This window comes from Phyllosticta citribraziliensis, assembly GCF_038025025.1.
Source record: "Phyllosticta citribraziliensis strain CPC 17464 chromosome Unknown J3D65scaffold_5, whole genome shotgun sequence".
Lineage (NCBI taxonomy): Eukaryota > Fungi > Ascomycota > Dothideomycetes > Botryosphaeriales > Phyllostictaceae > Phyllosticta > Phyllosticta citribraziliensis.
The window spans coordinates 168,549-185,664 of record NW_027117342.1 but is presented as its reverse complement, the minus strand read 5'-3'; the positions used below and the strand labels follow the sequence as shown (position 1 = coordinate 185,664).

Here is a 17,116-nt window from a genome sequence, read left to right as displayed (position 1 = left end):
TTGACAACTCAGCATCGGCTTGTGACCTGGAGCGTGGTTGATGGAGGTGGTGGGGACGACGATGGAGTCCCCGAAAGGTAGGGGTCCCGTTGCACGGTCCACAAATCCATCGGACCTGGCACCGACCGAACTCCATCTCCATCTCGACAACGACAACCAACTGATTTGTGGAACCACGCTCGCTTTACCAGACCCCTCAGCTCCGTCTCCGACCAAAGGCGCGGGCTTCTGATTCGACAACACCCCCAAAGAAGACCTGTCAAGTCACTATCTCCTCACAATGAGGTCCTTCGTTGGAGCCGCAATCGCTCTGGCGGCTCTCGCGGCCACGGCGTCCGCCCACAGCCAGGAAGCCCTCAAAGTTCCTGAAGGAGCAGACTGGATGACGCGCCATATGATAGGTGTGTGACTCTCGCCGCGTTCCTCTCACAATGCGTCCATCGCGCACGAATTGAAAAGGGTCTCCCCCGGCCGCGGCAGCTGGACAAACAAGCTCCCGCTCCCGGTCAGCTACCCCAGAGAAGACTCCAAGCTAACAACCATGTCAAACAGAGGAGCACCACATCACCAGCTTCGACGCGGGCGTCTTCTTCAATCTCCACGACTACGACAGCACCGGCAAATGGTCGCCTGACGACGTACGCAAGACGCTCGGCCTGATGGACGACTCGACGTCGCGGTTCCCGCAGCAGGACAAGGACGCGGCCGTTCGCAGCGTTTTTGAGCTGTACGACACCGACCGCAGCGGCGACATCACGTACCCCGAGTTCGTCGTTGCGCACGCCAAGGGCGTCGTTATCCCCGACTTTGGCTTCGGCCCGGGCCACCACGGCGATTACGAGACGGAGTACGAGGTAAGCAAACACAACCACACGGGCACAATGCGGAGGGCTATGGCTGACGGCGCAACAGATTCACCACTTCGAGAGATACCACAGCGGTGACAACGTCAAGCTCGAGGACCTGACGCACCCCGAGGACATTGAGCACTTCCGCAAACACGACGAGATGGAGGCCGAAGAGGAGAAGCTGCACGCGCAGGAGCAGCTGTCCATTGTCGAAGCAAACATACCGCAAAAGTTTCGGCGAGTGGGGCATTGAGTGATGTGACGAGGACAACGACGATGACCACGACGAATGTGCATATATTTATACAGCGAGTTCTTGTTGGATATGGGACACGAAGACAAAAGTCATGAGGCGAAGAGGGAACGAGCGTGGCGTTGATTGAGGAGTGTGGAGAAGTGGATTTGCTGCTGACCAGCCGGCGAAGCTTGTCGCGGGGTTTATGCCATAATTTTTCAATTTTTCAAAGCTGTACGGAGGGCCAGAGCATGTGTAAATATACGGTTGATTGTTCCAGGCTCCCTGAAGGCACCAAGCATCCAAAACACCAACCAACATCCTTTTTCCAAATTTCTATCATCCGGCTTCGCCCTCGCAGTCCGTCTACTTCTATTCTACCGGTTCAGTTGGTGGCACCCAGACATCCAAAACCACATGCCACACGCCCGGCGCATAGGTCTTGATCTTCTCGAGATGCACGAGCTCAACACTTTCGCCCTTCCCCTTCTTTACTGCCCCGTCGTCTCCCTCTCGCATCACTTCCCTCGTCCTTTCTCTCCTGGCGTCCTCCCATAGCGCCCCCACCTCCGCCAGCACTTCACCCGTCCTCCTCTCCATCTCCTCCGCGCCAAAATTCTCATGCAAATGCAACCACCCGCCCATCTTGCTATCGACAGCCCTGACAGCCGTCCGCCACGCGCCACGCGACGACGGCAGCAACCCGCCATTGACGTGCCGAATCGGCGGCACTGTGATCCCCGCCTCCTCCAGCGCCGCCAGGTCATCCAGCGCAGCGGCGTTGGTGTGCGGGAATACGATGAAGTCCGCGTCAACAACGTTGACGCATTTCGTCATCCTCTTTTCTTGGTCGTCGTTGTTTGCCGCGTCTGTTGTCATGATGTGCGTCGTCCACCCGTTCGCCGCCGCGCCGCGCCGCAGCCCCTCGATGCTCCACGCGTTGAGCTCCCAGCACAGCACCGGCCGTGCGCCGGCGCGCCGGTACGAGAAGGCGAAGTAGCCGATGCCGGCGTAGAGGTCGAGGGCGGCGAGGGGCGCGCTGGCGGCCTGCGCTTGAGCGGTCGATACTCGTCCCCCTGCAGACGCTGGAACTGAACTTTGGGGTTCTGACAATGGTGCGAGGGTAGCAGAGGAAGGGCTACGGTGGAGCGATGGTAGCAAAGCCAGTAGCCGAGCCTTCTCGCGGATGTTGCCGCGGCTGAACATGGTGTACAGCGGAGCCCACGTCTGCGTGATGCCGTTCTGCCTCGTCGAGACCCAGAGCGCGGCGGTGTAGTCGGACGGCATTGGGGCCGCCGTTGTCGTGGGCGAGGGGAGAGGGCCGAAGGAGCCGTGTAGTGGCGTTAGGCCTGTGGGTGAGCGAAGTGCGTTCCACGATGATGGCGATTCTTCTGGATGTGCGGTTTCTGCTGCTGCTGCTGCTTTTGATGGTGACGATGTTGATGATGCGCCCAGCGGGATCGCCGCGTTGACTGCCACGGCCTCGACGCCCATCTCTTTTGCTACGTGTGCCCAGACTCTCTGCATCACTGCTCCATCGGCGGCCGCGGCACCAAGCAGTGTCTGCCATTCCGGCTTTGCAAACGCGTGGGCAGGCAGGAGCAGCAAGGGGGAGTAGACTAGATGCGTCGCCGGCAGAGCGGACACAACAGCCGCAACCGAGAGGGAGAGAGACGCGAGCAGAGACTCAGGGAGCTGCGATGACAGCGCTGCGGAAAAGGAGGCGTGAAGCGGGTTCTTGGTTGGTCGTGATAAGCCGCCGGACGGAGAGGTAGCGGAGAGAGGGAGAAGGGAGTACGTTGGTCCTGGTGGGAGAATTTGTTGAATCGCCTCGTGGATCTCGTCTTCATCTGCAGCGTCTCCGGAGGATCCAGATTCAGAGAGTATGGGAACCAGGAAGCGCTTCTGTCCGGGATTGGTGTTGTTGCTTCCCTTGTGTGCCTCGATTTTGCGCGTCTTGTCCAAGTGGCCGTGGCTCTCGAGGAGCGTCTTTATGGTCTTGACATCTTTTGCTGGTACCAGAAGAGCGTATTTCTGGGTACAAGATGGCATGATGTAAGAGTAGCGATGCTTGTTTAAATGATGCTCCTGGATCGGGTCCCGCTTACTTGTTTTTCTTTTCTTTTTTCTCTTGGTTGGAACTATTGGACGGGAAAAGCAGGAGTGTGGGAGAAGAGGCTGCGGGTATCCCGGTTGCAAACTGATGTCTGCAGAATAGACAGGTTCTGAACGTGTGAAAGTTGAGAGAGAATACCGAATAGTCGAGATGAAGTTGTTGATGTTTTGGCTGACGATGCCAGAAAACCGAAAATCGTGGCCACGGCGAAGCCGACATAATGCCGCCAGAGATGAGTGATGCCGGCGAGCGCCAGAGTTGACGCAGAGACCGAGCGACCAGAGAGCAGAATTCCGAAGAGGGTTCAGCCTGAGTAGTGAGTATAGCGGTTATCAGCGGGAGCAGACAGACGCGGTTTCATTGCTCTTTTGGGTCGGCTAGCGAAACACGGCGACGTCATTGGCTCGATCCGGGTAGCTATTTGACCAATCTAGTTTCCGCATCCCCTCTAGATGCATACGCTCCAATACACCTCCCCAGGACTCCGCTGAGAAACATAAGCAGCTCAGAATCCGGATTCTAAATGTCGAATCATTCTCCACCATCCCACGCGCTCCGAATGAGCTACCGGATTGGACGCGGCGAGCAAGGGGTCCTGACATTCGAGCCCTATAAGTCGACGCTGCTCCCGCTATGGCGATTCCGCACCGTGGAGCTCGCTCGCAAAAGCTCACAAGACCTGTGGCAGCGATTTGAAGAGTACGATCGAGAAGACGACTTTGTGGGCATGGACATGTGCCGCAAGTTCATCCAGATGGCCAGTCTCCTGTAATTACATGGCAGGCAGCTTCCTGACTGACACTTTGTAGGGCATGACGCGAGCGAAAAGATACGCCAATCATCGTGGCGGTCGCAAGTACTCGACTGCAAATGGCAAAGAGTTGCCCAAGAGCTCGACGCACAAGGACGCCAAGGACAAGATGGAAGCCTCGGAGATTTTCCGCCAAGTGTGGAATCGGTGCCGCGAGCACGAAGGATACCAGAAGCGCAAAGCCGAATTCCTCAAAGAGCAGCGCGAATGGGACAAGACTTTGCCGAAAAGAGATGTATGACCCGTTCGCTATTGAAATCCAAATGCGTCCCCAGCCCGAACGCCCCGCTTGTCCTGAGGGCGGAGAGAAGAATCACGCTTGGGAGCCATTGTCGCTCTTTGGTTGCGAATGCATCTGAAAGCTGTCAGTACGGTAGCGATATAACGGCAAAGGGACGTACAGCTTGAGCAAAAGTAAGCCATTCCGCCAAGCCTCTTGAATACGGGTCCTCGGCCTCGTCTGGAACGCTCTCATGGCCCCACACAACGACGCGGTCAAAGTGACCAACCTCCTCGACGACACGAACCTCGACGGTCTCTTCGTCTTCCTCGTTGTCATCGCCTTCACCGCCAGCCTGTGTGTTATCCTGAGGGAGTGTGCGGTTGGTCGTGGAGAGGAGCGCTCCTGATACCGGTCAGAAGCCGAAGCGCGCGCATGAAGAAGGTGGCGAACCTCGATAGCCGTCTGGCAGCTGAATTTGTCGGCCTTTCAGTTTACGCCCACGGAAAAAGGCCGTCTGTGTGCCATCTGATTGTTGGTCTCAGCAAGGGCGCGTGCAAAAAGAGTTGAGGCTGTCACCATTTTCCGTCTGAGGCTTCCAGTAGCGCTCGGTGGCGTTGACGGGGCCATTGTGGTCGATGCGACACGGCACGAGATTTGGCGTGGCCTTTTGAGCGGAAGACGACTTTTGCTGGATGGAGAGCATGATGGATGGTTGCAGAGCGGAGGAAGAAGAGGAAGACGCGTCAGACGCGCAGAGTCGCGTATCGTGAGTTGATCGGCGACCGGGATGCGGCGATCCGATCTCTTGGGGGGTGCCTGGGTGCCTGGGTGCCTGCCCTCTGCGTCTGCCTCTGCCTCGGGGGCACTTGCTGGACGACCTCGACGCTTCGTCCGTCGCACTTCATCTCCAGATTACTACTCCTACCCCATGGCGACGCTCTCTGCCTCTTCTCAGTCTCACACTCTCACTCGACGCATTGGGCCCGGTGGAGCAGTCGGACCATGTCAATGACGGTACATGTCGCGCGCCCATCGAGAAACGGACCCCGCATCGGGGCCCACCACATTTTCGTCGAATGAGCCTCATCAACGCCATCCCAATTGTTCCTTGCGCCCAGGCGGACAAAGAGACTGTCCGTCCGAGGCTCAGGAAACTCACGACATGACTTCATGATTACGAGTGGACGGCCGCTGCAAGAGACGGGAAACGCCAACGGCCGAGCGGGCCCTTATTCGACTCGTCGCCCGTTGCCGCTTCGCCGAGTAACGCAAACGTCATGGACTCACTGCAAAGGGCAAAGGCCCCATTTCCACCTCGCGCTCTGCCAAAACACGAGGCGCCGCGACCCCAATACCTGCCAGCCTCTCGCGCTTCGCCCAAAAGCCACATGTAATCAAGCCCACTTGTCCAAGTGGCCGTTGCCGGCAGGCCACATGCCTTCGGAGCCAGGGCGCATGTGGGCTGGCGGCCAGAAGCAATCCCTCGAACAAGCACTTTTTAGGGTTGATGCTAGCGGCTGATGGCCTGTTGTCGTCTACCAGTCTGCGGCCAGCCCTTCTCCTCTCCCTTCAGTTCCCCCCCGGTCTGCTCTCACCAAGTTCGTTGCTGCCATTGCGCTCTCATTCCATCCCGCATTACATTCCTTGGTTTCTGCACGGCCTAGTTCCATCCGCGAGTAACTCCTCGTGTCTCGCCCTCGTCATCGCCATCGTCACAGCTCCGCTCCGCGCGCGCGCGAGCCCCTCGGTCTCTCCTCGAGCTCCATGGCTGTCCTCTCCCCATTGACTTCGCGCTTCTACGCGCTGCGCAGCTACACTGGCCAGTTGGCATGGGGTCCGCTCGCGAGCCTGTCGCGGAGCGCTGTCCTAAGCTTACTCTCATACATACAGACTGGACGACTCGACATTGTTGATGTGGATGGGACCGAAACAATATGCGGGAACAGGGACAACAAAGACGCTGGGCCCCGCACAACCCTTCGCGTACACTCTGACACCTTTTGGGTTCGTCTGGCTCTCTTTGCGGACATGGGCTTTGCTGAGAGCTTCATGCTGAATGAAGTCTCATGCCCCAACTTGACTGCGTTTTTTGACATCTTCATAATGAACCGCGGCGCGCTGTCCAATGGCTCAACCCTGACGTCGAGTCTGGCCGGAACCTTGTCTGGGCTCGCCCGAAAAGCCAATACCCTGCAGAATTCGCGTCTCAACATCGCTGCCCATTACGACATTAGCAATGACATGTTTGCCGCATTCCTCTCTCCGGACATGACTTACAGCTGTCCCATCTGGTTGCCACTGACGGAGCCTGCGTCAGCTCTCGAAACCCTCGAGGACGCGCAGATGCGCAAGCTGGACCGCTTCATCGACAACGCCAAACTAAAGTCTTCCGATCATGTCCTCGAAATTGGGACGGGCTGGGGCTCCCTGGCGATTCGCGCCGTGCGGCGGACTGGATGTCGCATCACCTCGCTGACGTTGAGCGTCGAGCAAAAAGAACTCGCTGAAGATCGCATCCGCGAGGCCGGACTGCAGGACCGCATAGAAGTGCTGCTTTGCGACTACCGCAATTGCCCAACTCCAGTGGACCGCGAGGCATACGACAAGTTGATCAGCATTGAAATGCTAGAAGCGGTTGGCCCCGAATTCCTGGTCACGTATTTCAAGCAGGTGGACCGGCTGCTGAAAAAGGAGGGTGGCATCGCTGTCTTCCAATGTATCACCATGCCTGAGACTGTGAGCTTTCCCCCCTTTTTCTCCCATTATGCTCATACTAACAAGACTGCTACCCAGCGCTACGACGCCTACGCCGCATCTGACGACTTCATCCGGCGGTATATCTTCCCCGGCGGCCATCTGCCTGCAGTCTCGCAGCTCGTCGCTGCCATCAACGCCGGCGCATCCAAACGTCTCATCGTCGACGAAATTGAAAACATTGGCCCGCACTACGCCAAGACGCTGCGGCTGTGGCGCGAACAGTTCATGGCCAACTTTGACTCGCGCATCCGCCCTTCGCTGCTCAAGGAGCACGAAGACATGACCAAGGCCGACGTCGAGACGTTTCGCCGCAAGTGGGAGTACTACTTTGCATACTGCGAAGCGGGCTTCCGCACCAAGACACTGGGAGATGTCATCATCACTGTTGGCAGAGAGGGTGCGGTTGAGATGATGGAAACCGTACCCTTGTAGGCGCGCGAAGCGGCATGACGTCGCGGCCGCCAGCTTGCTTGGATTGATTCCTTTCCTTGAGATCTTTTGAACGCGATCATAGCGATTGGCGCTTCGCCGTTTTCTCCTTTACTTCTTCGCCGCTCTTCATTCATATCTTTTGTTGCTCTTCCCACATCGTACAATTTCTTCATACACGGCGGGATCGCCACCGGAGGGCGGCGTTGCTAATAGACGTTGTACTGTCCTGGCAGGGATGGCATCTTGCAGGGGTGGGTGCATCGGGGTACGTCGGTGGAGAGGGGGACCATGCTGTGGCGGTACAAGGCGCTGCTATCACGAGGAGGTGCATGAGTTGGTAGGCAGGTAATTCAATCCCATTTTAAGTCATATATGCTTTGATCTTCCGGTGGACCATGACGCCGTTGTGTGAGTGCTTTTGCCGACATGGAGTACAGGTATCTATTGGTGAAGAAGAGAACGCTTCTCTAACGCCGGCCAGATGCTGTAATGTGATGCTTTTGCCTCCCCCTCTCTTTCTCTCACTGCTATGGGGGTATCAAACAAGTGCTTGTAGCTCCGCCCTTTCTCTTCCCTTCTTCACAAACTTCGTTCTCGAGTCTACTGTCCGCTCTACTCTCCCCGGCCGAATGGGGCCACGGCTCTCGCGCGGTCGAATGCTACGCACGCGCTGACGTTGGCGTGCTGCTTTGGGGCTGGTATCGCGTGTCTGTGTCTGGATTGACTGGCCGCCAGTGATGGGGACGCCGTTTTCCCTTGAGAGCACCGCATGTCAGATCAGCTGCTCGCTCGTTGCGTGTCCGACACCTGACAGACTACCCTCACTTCTTCCCCTTTTTCTTCTTCTTCTTGTTGCTCTTACCCTTCTTCGGCTTCCCCGCCGCGGCAGCAGCATCATCAGCGTCATTTCTTGCGGCCACTGCTGCTGCGCTACCCGGAGCAGGTCCGCCGTGACTGCGTCCCCACCTCTTCGCATGCTCGCGCTCAAACGCCTCCTTGTCGGCGCGAAACAGCGCCATGGTTGCCCGCGCGTCCTCGACACTCGAGTGCTCCCCGCTCTGGATCTCCAGGCCAAGCACCTCCTTTGCCAGCTTGCGCAGCGCCGGCGCGCGGCCCATACTGTGCGCGCGAAACGCCGAGTGCCGCGCCGTGTCGCGGATGTCTCTGCGCGGGTGCGACAGCTGCAGCACGTCCATGTCGTGCTTGAGCGCGTGGCCCACGAGGATGCGGCCCTGGAGGAGCGTCGCGACGTCGCGCTGCACCGCGTTGAACGGCCGTCCTGAAGCCAGGTTCCGTGGTGTGATGCCCGACACGTGCGTGCGGTAGTCGGTCACGGGCAGCACCGGCAGCACGTAGCTGTCGTAGAGCTGGTGCCCGTTGTAGTCGACGACCGAGACGCGTGCGAGCTGCGAGTCGGAGTCCGGGTCTGGTCCTACGCCCACCATCTCGCAGTCCAGCGCCAGGTATTTGCCCGGCTGGCGCGTTGTGTTGAGCCCCGCGTTGGGCTCGTCGTTGTATGTCGCGTTGCTGCCGTTTGTCGTCGTCTTGGACAGGTTGTAGGCGGCTTCGACGTCGGCGAGGGGGATGTTGTGCTCTTGAGCAAAAGCGGAGGCGCTGGCCGGCGCATTCGACGAGGGAGTGTCTGTAGATGCGGTTTCCCTGGAGATGAACGAGCCCATTTTGCGGCGCTTCTTGTCGACGGGGAGGGCGTTCGAGTCTGTCTTCTTTCGCTTTGCGCCTATGGCTGCGGACGGTCTCTCATTCGTGCTCTTGCGCTTGAGGCTGGTGCTCTTGGTGGTGTCGTCGGAGGGTTTGATCTTTTGCTGGAGCTTCTTCCAATTGCTGGACAGGTTCTTGAGTTCCATGACCGGGCCTAGCGCAGCATGCTGCAATTGACAGATGTTATCGAGAGATCGGGAAATTTCTTTGCTTTCAAAACGGTGGACAGAGCGGCGGCGAGATGTTGTTCGTGGTTGTAAGGTCGAGATGGAAAAAAGTCTGGAGGCAGAAATGGGCCGCGGAATGACGGAGTTAGCGTCACGTGTACAGGGACAGAGGCTGCAGCCGGTCGCGGTCGCGGTCGCGTCGATGTTTCCATCGCAGCTTCAACACACAAAGAGCGACCCGATCCCATCACCATCCATCAGGATAACTGCTGAAAATTTGCTCACACCTGCTCTCCGCTCATGGCTCCGCGCGACGCGTCGCATGAGCCCAACGGCACGCCAGAAGCCGTCGAACGTGGCTTTGCGTCGCTCCCTCAACTTCGGTGAGTCGCCTCACGCGCCCGAGCCCGAGCTTCTGCCCGCGCCACGCGCTGACTTGACGAACAGCGTTGGTGTAAAGGCTTTTGTCGACAAGGTAAGGTCATCGCAATCTGCAGTTTGTGTCTTTGTGACTTGAAGCTTCTCTACTTTCTTCCTACCTCTGTTTTTCCATTTCGTATTCGAGAATCTGCAAAAGTCACTTCTTTATCCAACAAGCACTTACTCCTGTCAGGATGGCGAGAAGCGCAAGGCTGAGATCTTGTCCATCACGCAACGCAAAGGCGAGCCTCGCTTCTACGTTCATTATGAAGAATTCAACAAGCGTCTCGACGAGTGGATTCCCGCGGATCGCATTGACTTGACAAGAGAGGTCGAGTGGCCTGCCCCGGAAAAGCCTGACAAGAAGAAATCCTCAGCAAGCAAGAACCAGACATCAAAGGCCGACGCACAAAAGTCGAAGAATCCCAAACGCCAACGATCCAAACTGGACCGCGAAATTTCAGCAACCCCGGAACTGAGTGCTGGAAATGTCAATGTTCCTGGAAAGAGACCCCAGCCATCTGCTGCCGGTGGCAAAGAAAACAAAGAGGGGTCTGTCACAGTCACCACTGAACTTGCCGATGGCGAAACCCCCAAAGCTGAAGATGAAGAAATGGACCTTGTCGACGTTCAGGATGCCGCAGCCGCAGCCAAGGCCGTGCCCAACGAGGCATTCTCTCGCGAGGACGAAATCGAAAAGCTGCGCACGTCTGGATCGATGACCCAGAATCAGACCGAAATCGCCCGCGTGCGCAACCTCGAGCGTGTCCAAATGGGCCAGCATGAAATTGAGCCGTGGTACTTTTCGCCATATCCGGTTGAGCTCACCGACTGCGACATGGTCTTCATTTGCGAATTCTGTCTAGGCTATTTTGGCGAGAGAAAGCAGTTTGAGCGCCACCGCTCCAAGTGCGATCTTTACCACCCTCCAGGAAACGAAATCTACCGCGACGAGTATGTCAGCTTCTTTGAGATCGATGGCAGGAGACAGAGGACATGGTGCCGCAACTTGTGTCTGCTGTCGAAACTTTTCCTCGACCACAAGACGCTGTACTACGACGTTGATCCTTTTCTTTTCTACTGCATGTGCACCCGCGACGAGCACGGCTGCCACTTGGTGGGCTACTTTTCGAAAGAAAAAGAAAGCGCCGAAGGATACAACGTCGCGTGTATCCTGACTCTGCCTCAGTATCAAAGAAAGGGATTCGGCAAACTCTTGATTGCCTTTTCGTACGAATTGTCGAAGCGCGAAGGCAAATTGGGCAGCCCCGAGAAACCGCTCAGTGACCTGGGTCTTCTAGGATACCGTGCTTTCTGGCAGGAGACAATTGTGGATCTGCTCATGGACGGACGGGCTGATGCAAACATTGAAGAGCTTGGTTCCATTACGGCAATGACGACAAACGACGTGCTGCACACGCTGCAAAATCTCAATATGCTACGCTACTCTGTAAGTCGATCGCGATGGCCCCTGGGACTTGGCTAATTGCAACACCAGAAAAACCAACACGTCATAGTTCTCACCGATTCGGTGGTTGAACAGAGGCTCCGGCAACGAGAAAAGGAAAGGGCCAAAGGCAAGCGATCAATTGACCCTGAGAAGCTGCAGTGGAAGCCGCCTGTCTTTACTGCCTCCTCCAGGACATGGAACTGGTAGAAGAAGCCTGTGAGGGAAGTGGAGATGCTCTTTGAATTCTTGATGATACCCCGAGTTTACCGGTAGACCGTGTAGTCCAATCTAACGTCTTTTATTTCTACATGAACAACGTTCCGAACGACTGCTTGGTGCCAGGTTCCCCGGCAAGAAAATGCCCAGATTCCGTGGGACAAGCGGACGTCTTCCGCCCCAGCTTCCCCGCATTGATGGACAACAGGGATCCAGCCACTCCCCACATGGCCAATCACAAAGAAACGGTCTTGTTGACCCTGAAGCCAGTATGCCGCCAGACTACCGAGACGGTCCTCATTCCGCAGCACATTGGCTTCAAGACTATGTTTTAAGGGTCATGTTTCTGCAGCTTGGTACTCTGAATGTCCGAACACCTCCATTCTTCCTGAAGGTCATCCTTAACGGCTAGTCGCAGCCACCCATCCTCTTGAACAGCTTGCAAGATGATTGGCGAAGTCGTCGATGCTGTCGAGAACCAAGCTCTCAATCATCCTCTCCGGACTCTTCTCTTCTCTCCTATCCTCCTACTCTTCGGCTATGTCTTCCTGAACGAACTTTACAGGCTCCGCGCCCGTTTTCCTGGATTTACAGGACCTCCAGGGCTGCCCATAGTTGGCAACATTCACCAAATCCGCGTTAACGCTGCGGAAACTTACCGCCTCTGGAGCAAGCGATACGGTCCCGTATATCAGATCCAACTCGGCAACATACCCGTCATCGTGGTCAACTCAGCTGTCACAGCAAGGGATCTCTTTGGAAAACACAGCCATGTTCTCAGTTCGCGCCCGGTATTCTACACGTTCCATAAGGTTTTGAGCAACACTGCCGGGACAACTATCGGTACGTCGCCGTTCTCCGAAAGTTTGAAGCGGCGTCGCAAAGGTGCAGCCAGCGCGCTCAACAAGCCGAGTGTTGCCACCTACATTGACCATCTGGACATTGAAACTCGCGATTTCGTTAAAGAGGGACTCGAGTACGGCAAAGGAGGCAAGGAGGGCGTCGACCCCATGCCCATGATTCAGCGACTTTCTCTCAGTCTATCCTTGACCCTGAATTGGGGCACTCGAATGGGCAGCCGCGACGACCCTCTCTTCGATGAAATCACACATGTGGAAGAAGACATCAGCCGTTTCCGCAGCACGACTGGCAATTTGCAAGACTACATTCCACTGCTAAGGCTGAACCCGTTTAGCTTTGGCAGTAGGCATGCAGCAGAGGTCCGCGACCGCCGCGACGTGTACTTGAAGCGCCTGAACCATGACTTGGATCGCAGGATGAAGGAAGGGACACACAAGCCGTGCATCCAAGCCAACGTCATCTTGGACGAAGAAGCTAGCCTCAACAAGGAAGAACTCACCAGCATCAGCTTGACCATGTTGAGTGGCGGGCTCGACACGATCACGACTCTGGTCCAGTGGAGCGTTGCGCTTCTGGCACAGCGACCCGACATTCAGCAAAAAGCAGTTAAAGCCATCAGGGAGCAATACTCCGAAGACCAGCCTCTGTGTGACGCCGAAGACGATCAAAAAGTTGCGTACATTGCGGCCCTGGTGCGCGAGTGCCTGAGATACTTCTGCGTTCTCCGTCTGGCTTTGCCTCGCGCAACAGTCAAAGACTTGCATTACGAGGGCAAGCTGATCCCGGCGGGCACAACCATATTTCTCAATGCATGGGCTTGCAACATGGGTATGAACTCTCCTCCCCAAATCTTGAAGTCTGCTGACGACCCAAGACCCCGAGGTGTGGCACGACCCATTCGTCTTTCGTCCGGAGCGTTGGCTCGAGCAGCCTGAGGCCCCTCTCTTCACCTATGGCATTGGCTACCGCATGTGTGCTGGCTCTTTACTTGCCAATCGCGAACTCTACATCGTCTTCTTGCGCATGCTCAACTCTTTTGAGCTGGTGGGCGCGTCCGACGTCGACACGCATCCTGTCACGGGTAGCGCTGATCCGACCAGTCTGGTGACGATGAGCAAAAATTACAAGGTCTTTTTCAAGCCGAGGAACGAATCGATGTTAAGGGAGGCGATTGAGAAGAGCGTGCAAGCCAAGGGGACGGGTGATTGAAAGGCCGTTGTAAGTCTTCTTATATTCTCGCCCTTTCAGGCCACAACAACGCTGACTGCTCACAAGTTTTGCGGGTTCTGGATAAATTCAGTAGAGGTTTGCAAACTTTTGTTTGCATACAGATTTCATGCATCAAGTCAGCCGTTGTTGCCTCTGCCATCCAACATGATCGCAAATCAGACCATTTCTATCCAAGTACTGACCGAAAACGAAAGATGAATTGGAAATATATCTGAACAGATCTAAGAAGGCCCGAAAGTCTTCACTCTACAGATCTTGGTCAAACTGTGGCGGCCCCAGCCTCTCACGTCATTGTTCTCCCTTCCAAAAGAGTATCAGCACTGGAAAGAAGAATGCAACATTGATCATTGCCAGAATGGTCCATGCCGCTTGGAATCCCAGCGTTTCGCCCATCTTCAAGTCGTAAAACGCAACACAAAAGCCAAACATGTCGCAAAAGAAGTTGATGATGGTGCCGGTATGAGCCGCTTGCGATTTGTAGCACTGAAAGGCGACTAGTCAGCCATGCGCCCACCAGGAGATGCATCATCGATCTCGACTCACCTCTGCTGTGTACGTAAACACCACTGTCGTCACGATTTGGAAACCAACGCTCGACATGGCGATTCCCAGGGCAGGTCCAGACCAGTGCGTCCGCCTCTGGATGCAGAAGCCCTCGAGGATCAGTCCGGCTGGTGTCAGAATCGTACCCGGCAAGATCGCCAACAGTCTGTCTTCTGCCCTCCTCTTTCCACCTCTTTGGAGCGCCCGCGACTCGCTGACCCAATCGCAGAAGCCACCCGCAAACACTTCGCCAGCGAGATTGCCGAGGGTCAGCGACAGCCCTACCAGCATGCCAATCTGATATGGTGCGAAGCCGTACAGCGACGAGAAGATGGCCGGGCCGCTCAGGATGAAGATGATGCTGCCGAACCCCAGCGACACAGCAAGATACAAGGCTGGTAGCAGCACAGAGGGGTACTTGAGCATTTGCCAGGCGCGCACAAAGTCGACCGCAGCGAGGCGCTTCTCGCCGGCCCTTGGCCGCCCCCTCATGAGCAAGTTGTCACGCCACGAGCGGTGCTGCGCCAGAGCCAACGCCGCCGGACTCCGCGAGAACAGCGTTTCGGGCACGCTCAGCACGAACGGCAGCAACAGTGCGCCAAAGCCCACGGCCGCGCCGTAAAATGTCCAACGCCAGCCTCCCGCCCGCGCAACGAAGCCGCCCAGCACCGGCGCCGCGTGAGCCCCGGCGATGCTCGACACCGCGTATAGGCCCATGTAGAAGCCGCGCTCGTGCGCAAAGAACATATCGCACACGGTCGGCGAGCCCAGGGCCTGCGGGATGCCTGTAAAGATGCCTGCCAACGCACGCAGCGCGAGCAACACTTCATAATTGCGCGCGGCGCCAGAGGCGGCAGACGTGGCTGCGGAGCCTAGCAGACATAGCAGCCAGATGGGCCGCCGGCCCAGCACGTTGGACAGCGGGTTCCAGAAGAATGGCGACACGCCCGTCGTCGCCAGGACGATGCTCGTCGTATAGGCCGTGTCGGAAAGGCCGCGGTGCCGGTGCAGGTAGCGCGAGAGCGGGAAAAAGGCGGGAGACTAGATGTTTGTTCGTCAGTCAAGCTAGCCTTCCTTCATGCGCGGCGCTGGAAGCGCTAGAAGCGGAATTATCGCTACGACGTACCACCATGGACGCTGACAGGTATGTCGTGAATGACAGCGCCGAGATCTGCACCAGAACAACCCACTTCAACCATTTGGGGCAGTTGAGTGAGTCCTTGGGTTCTGCGGACGGCTGCGGTGAAAGCGGGATTCCGTGCTTGTCCAGCTTGAGAGCCAGCTCGTCCACGTGTGGCTGGACGTGGACGAAGGTCGTGTAGTCTCCAAAGGACTTTTCGCCGTCTGACGAACGGCATGGTGGTTTTCCAGGTGACATTGAATCGAATGATTTGAACTAACGAAAGCGTTGGCATCTGATGAAGAGCAGGGACTTTTCGAGGTCAGTCATCAGCTAAATAACCCTAGATGCTCGCGAGAGACGTGTGTGGTACTGACAGTCCTTGAAGGCCGATTCCTCATCGATACATCGAGCTATCATCAGATCGCGATGGTCGAGCATTCTGGATCCTCTGCGAGGACTCCATGGTACTGGCAAGGCCTCAGTCTTTATCCAACAGAACCCAACGCGACCAAAAAATCGACGATCTCGATGTGGTAATCGACGATTATGTTGTTCAACCACGATGAAGCCTCAGGGCGCAACTGGCAACGCTTACTCTGACACAGAGCCCATCTAACGGTTCACACGTGACCACCTGCGACTGAAAATGGGGACAAGCCATAGTGAGAAAGCCGTTCTTGGTTGGTGGCCATTGGAAGTCGGCGGAGCCAAATTGAAGGTTCGTCACCTCACCTCTCGTGTTGATGTCCACTTTGGAGGTGACAGGATGTCAAGTGATGCCACGGTGTTACTGTGCAACTCGCCTGAGATCTTGAAAGGCTTCAACTCGACATTGGCGTTGTTGCAGGCTTCAAGCTACGATCGTGCTTCGACTTGTTCTTCCCTCGCGTCTAGTAGCGCAATATTGCGCTGTCTCCATGGATGGATCGGTCATGCGTCACTTGCGGCAGTGAGTTCTCACAGCGCGGTCTAGATTGACATTCAAAAAGCTTCAGTGTTCAAGTCGTGCATTGGGATCTGAATCGCCAGTCATCCGGGTAGCTGGGTCAGAAGAAGCTCCTGAGAAGAAGCGTCTAGAGGTGACGCACGGGAAAATGTGCACTACTTGAGACTGAAGTGCGATTGTGCGATGCGATGCGGTCCTCATCTTCAATCTTGCAGTCAACCCGGTACGTTTTTCAACGCGGTCACGGCATCATACCTTCTTGCTCCGTCCACGCGAAGGTCTGTACTTGGGCACGGTGGTTTTACATGGCCAGTGTCAGAGACTTGATGGACGGCAGCAGCAGCGGCCATTGCTCTACACATGTGGACAAGATGGGAGTCTCATTAACGCAATGACTCTTTCGGGCTGCCTCTTCACAGTGAGCAGTCTACGCGGCGCAAATATCATTGTACCAACAAAAGCGCCACTGCGGCCGCCTTACCTTAACAAGCAACGATATAAATGGCACATCTGCTTCAGACGTTCGACAATGGGAGTACAGGCGTGGAGCTGTGGTCCATCGAACGATCGAGCGGCTCGCTACCACTTTTCTGTCTCACGGGCGGGCAGAGGCTCTCGCGGCAGGTCTGTAAAGTGTATCTTGCTTGGAGCGGGGCATGGTTGTTGATGGAGTGATGTCTCCGAATTATACAACACCATGGGCCGGCCCAGCTGCCATCCTTGTATGACATGCAAGCCGCGCTGCTCGGGACTGGGAACGAAGAACACGAGCTTCTGTCGCAGGAGGCGCTTGCGGAAAGCTGATTTTTTTGACTGAGCCCGAATTCCTCCAGAAAGTGCAGCTGAATGAGCGTGGTCACAGTTTTGCCTTCAAACTCAGTGTTCCGGCTTGCAAGAGATCCGAGAGTGGTCCAAATCACAGATTCCGGCGCAAGAGCATCAACCAGAGGTGCTCTAGCGCATGCTTTGCGGGACGGCTGTGGCGCATTCCGCTCCAGCCGACCCACGGGGAAGCGCTC

At 56.4% G+C, this 17,116-nt stretch overlaps 9 protein-coding genes across 9 annotated transcripts; 5 read left to right on the top strand and 4 right to left on the bottom strand.

The window, feature by feature from the left end:
* Positions 1-112: 112 nt before the first annotated feature.
* On the top strand, positions 113-1,525 carry J3D65DRAFT_620936 (putative secretory pathway protein Ssp120). The gene is made up of 3 exons (XM_066799902.1): positions 113-401; positions 553-854; positions 913-1,525. Exons 1-3 carry the CDS (start codon positions 281-283, stop codon positions 1,099-1,101), a joined length of 612 nt encoding a protein of 203 aa, XP_066655778.1. The 5' UTR covers positions 113-280; the 3' UTR covers positions 1,102-1,525.
* J3D65DRAFT_645313 (S-adenosyl-L-methionine-dependent methyltransferase) lies at positions 1,456-2,933 on the bottom strand (the record flags this gene model as incomplete). Its single annotated transcript, XM_066802206.1, has 3 exons — positions 1,456-2,174; positions 2,226-2,792; positions 2,882-2,933. 3 exons carry the CDS (start codon positions 2,931-2,933, stop codon positions 1,456-1,458), a joined length of 1,338 nt encoding a protein of 445 aa, XP_066655777.1.
* A 496-nt stretch (positions 2,934-3,429) lies between these two features.
* Positions 3,430-4,287, top strand: J3D65DRAFT_314479 (uncharacterized protein). Its single transcript, XM_066795299.1, has 2 exons — positions 3,430-3,956; positions 4,009-4,287. Exons 1-2 carry the CDS (start codon positions 3,723-3,725, stop codon positions 4,249-4,251), a joined length of 477 nt encoding a protein of 158 aa, XP_066655776.1. The 5' UTR covers positions 3,430-3,722; the 3' UTR covers positions 4,252-4,287.
* On the bottom strand, positions 4,288-5,169 carry J3D65DRAFT_314433 (ribonuclease H2, subunit C). The gene is made up of 4 exons (XM_066795298.1): positions 4,810-5,169; positions 4,684-4,758; positions 4,412-4,635; positions 4,288-4,365 (listed from the first exon to the last, which is right to left on the bottom strand). Exons 1-4 carry the CDS (start codon positions 4,934-4,936, stop codon positions 4,324-4,326), a joined length of 468 nt encoding a protein of 155 aa, XP_066655775.1. The 5' UTR covers positions 4,937-5,169; the 3' UTR covers positions 4,288-4,323.
* Positions 5,170-5,655: 486 nt separating this feature from the next.
* J3D65DRAFT_314420 (Mycolic acid cyclopropane synthetase-domain-containing protein) lies at positions 5,656-7,833 on the top strand. The gene is made up of 2 exons (XM_066795297.1): positions 5,656-6,969; positions 7,027-7,833. The coding sequence occupies exons 1-2, from the start codon at positions 5,998-6,000 to the stop codon at positions 7,420-7,422; spliced, it is 1,368 nt and encodes a 455-aa protein (XP_066655774.1). The 5' UTR covers positions 5,656-5,997; the 3' UTR covers positions 7,423-7,833.
* On the bottom strand, positions 7,679-9,469 carry J3D65DRAFT_620931 (exonuclease). The gene is made up of 2 exons (XM_066799901.1): positions 8,285-9,469; positions 7,679-8,177 (listed from the first exon to the last, which is right to left on the bottom strand). Exons 1-2 carry the CDS (start codon positions 9,285-9,287, stop codon positions 8,035-8,037), a joined length of 1,146 nt encoding a protein of 381 aa, XP_066655773.1. The 5' UTR covers positions 9,288-9,469; the 3' UTR covers positions 7,679-8,034.
* Positions 9,470-9,531: 62 nt separating this feature from the next.
* Positions 9,532-11,477, top strand: J3D65DRAFT_620928 (histone acetyltransferase-like protein esa1). Its single transcript, XM_066799900.1, has 4 exons — positions 9,532-9,691; positions 9,756-9,783; positions 9,922-11,178; positions 11,227-11,477. The coding sequence occupies exons 1-4, from the start codon at positions 9,609-9,611 to the stop codon at positions 11,383-11,385; spliced, it is 1,527 nt and encodes a 508-aa protein (XP_066655772.1). The 5' UTR covers positions 9,532-9,608; the 3' UTR covers positions 11,386-11,477.
* A 363-nt stretch (positions 11,478-11,840) lies between these two features.
* On the top strand, positions 11,841-13,464 carry J3D65DRAFT_551781 (cytochrome P450 phenylacetate hydroxylase-like protein; the record flags this gene model as incomplete). Its single annotated transcript, XM_066797055.1, has 2 exons — positions 11,841-13,083; positions 13,130-13,464. The coding sequence occupies 2 exons, from the start codon at positions 11,841-11,843 to the stop codon at positions 13,462-13,464; spliced, it is 1,578 nt and encodes a 525-aa protein (XP_066655771.1).
* Positions 13,465-13,715: 251 nt separating this feature from the next.
* Positions 13,716-15,406, bottom strand: J3D65DRAFT_657627 (major facilitator superfamily domain-containing protein; the record flags this gene model as incomplete). The annotated part of the gene is made up of 3 exons (XM_066802525.1): positions 13,716-13,968; positions 14,029-15,069; positions 15,155-15,406. The coding sequence occupies 3 exons, from the start codon at positions 15,404-15,406 to the stop codon at positions 13,774-13,776; spliced, it is 1,488 nt and encodes a 495-aa protein (XP_066655770.1). The 3' UTR covers positions 13,716-13,773.
* Positions 15,407-17,116: the final 1,710 nt, after the last annotated feature.

What these genes read in the sequence shown, in the direction of transcription:
- J3D65DRAFT_620936 (XM_066799902.1), top strand. Translation starts at nt 281, where the DNA reads ATGAGGTCCTTCGTTGGAGCCGCAATCGCTCTGGCGGCTCTCGCGGCC. An exon ending in GATGACGCGCCATATGATAG is followed by an intron (nt 402 to 552) that starts GTGTGTGACTCT and finishes CATGTCAAACAG; the next exon opens with AGGAGCACCACATCACCAGC. An exon ending in ATTACGAGACGGAGTACGAG is followed by an intron (nt 855 to 912) that starts GTAAGCAAACAC and finishes ACGGCGCAACAG; the next exon opens with ATTCACCACTTCGAGAGATA.
- J3D65DRAFT_314479 (XM_066795299.1), top strand. Translation starts at nt 3,723, where the DNA reads ATGTCGAATCATTCTCCACCATCCCACGCGCTCCGAATGAGCTACCGG. An exon ending in GCCGCAAGTTCATCCAGATG is followed by an intron (nt 3,957 to 4,008) that starts GCCAGTCTCCTG and finishes GACACTTTGTAG; the next exon opens with GGCATGACGCGAGCGAAAAG.
- J3D65DRAFT_314433 (XM_066795298.1), bottom strand. Translation starts at nt 4,936, where the DNA reads ATGCTCTCCATCCAGCAAAAGTCGTCTTCCGCTCAAAAGGCCACGCCA. An exon ending in GCTGCCAGACGGCTATCGAG is followed by an intron (nt 4,636 to 4,683) that starts GTTCGCCACCTT and finishes GACCGGTATCAG; the next exon opens with GAGCGCTCCTCTCCACGACC. An exon ending in GGCTTACTTTTGCTCAAGCT is followed by an intron (nt 4,366 to 4,411) that starts GTACGTCCCTTT and finishes GACAGCTTTCAG; the next exon opens with ATGCATTCGCAACCAAAGAG.
- J3D65DRAFT_314420 (XM_066795297.1), top strand. Translation starts at nt 5,998, where the DNA reads ATGGCTGTCCTCTCCCCATTGACTTCGCGCTTCTACGCGCTGCGCAGC. An exon ending in GTATCACCATGCCTGAGACT is followed by an intron (nt 6,970 to 7,026) that starts GTGAGCTTTCCC and finishes ACTGCTACCCAG; the next exon opens with CGCTACGACGCCTACGCCGC.
- J3D65DRAFT_620931 (XM_066799901.1), bottom strand. Translation starts at nt 9,287, where the DNA reads ATGGAACTCAAGAACCTGTCCAGCAATTGGAAGAAGCTCCAGCAAAAG. An exon ending in GGCGGGGAAGCCGAAGAAGG is followed by an intron (nt 8,178 to 8,284) that starts GTAAGAGCAACA and finishes GGTGCTCTCAAG; the next exon opens with GGAAAACGGCGTCCCCATCA.
- J3D65DRAFT_620928 (XM_066799900.1), top strand. Translation starts at nt 9,609, where the DNA reads ATGGCTCCGCGCGACGCGTCGCATGAGCCCAACGGCACGCCAGAAGCC. An exon ending in GCGTCGCTCCCTCAACTTCG is followed by an intron (nt 9,692 to 9,755) that starts GTGAGTCGCCTC and finishes CTTGACGAACAG; the next exon opens with CGTTGGTGTAAAGGCTTTTG. An exon ending in TAAAGGCTTTTGTCGACAAG is followed by an intron (nt 9,784 to 9,921) that starts GTAAGGTCATCG and finishes TACTCCTGTCAG; the next exon opens with GATGGCGAGAAGCGCAAGGC.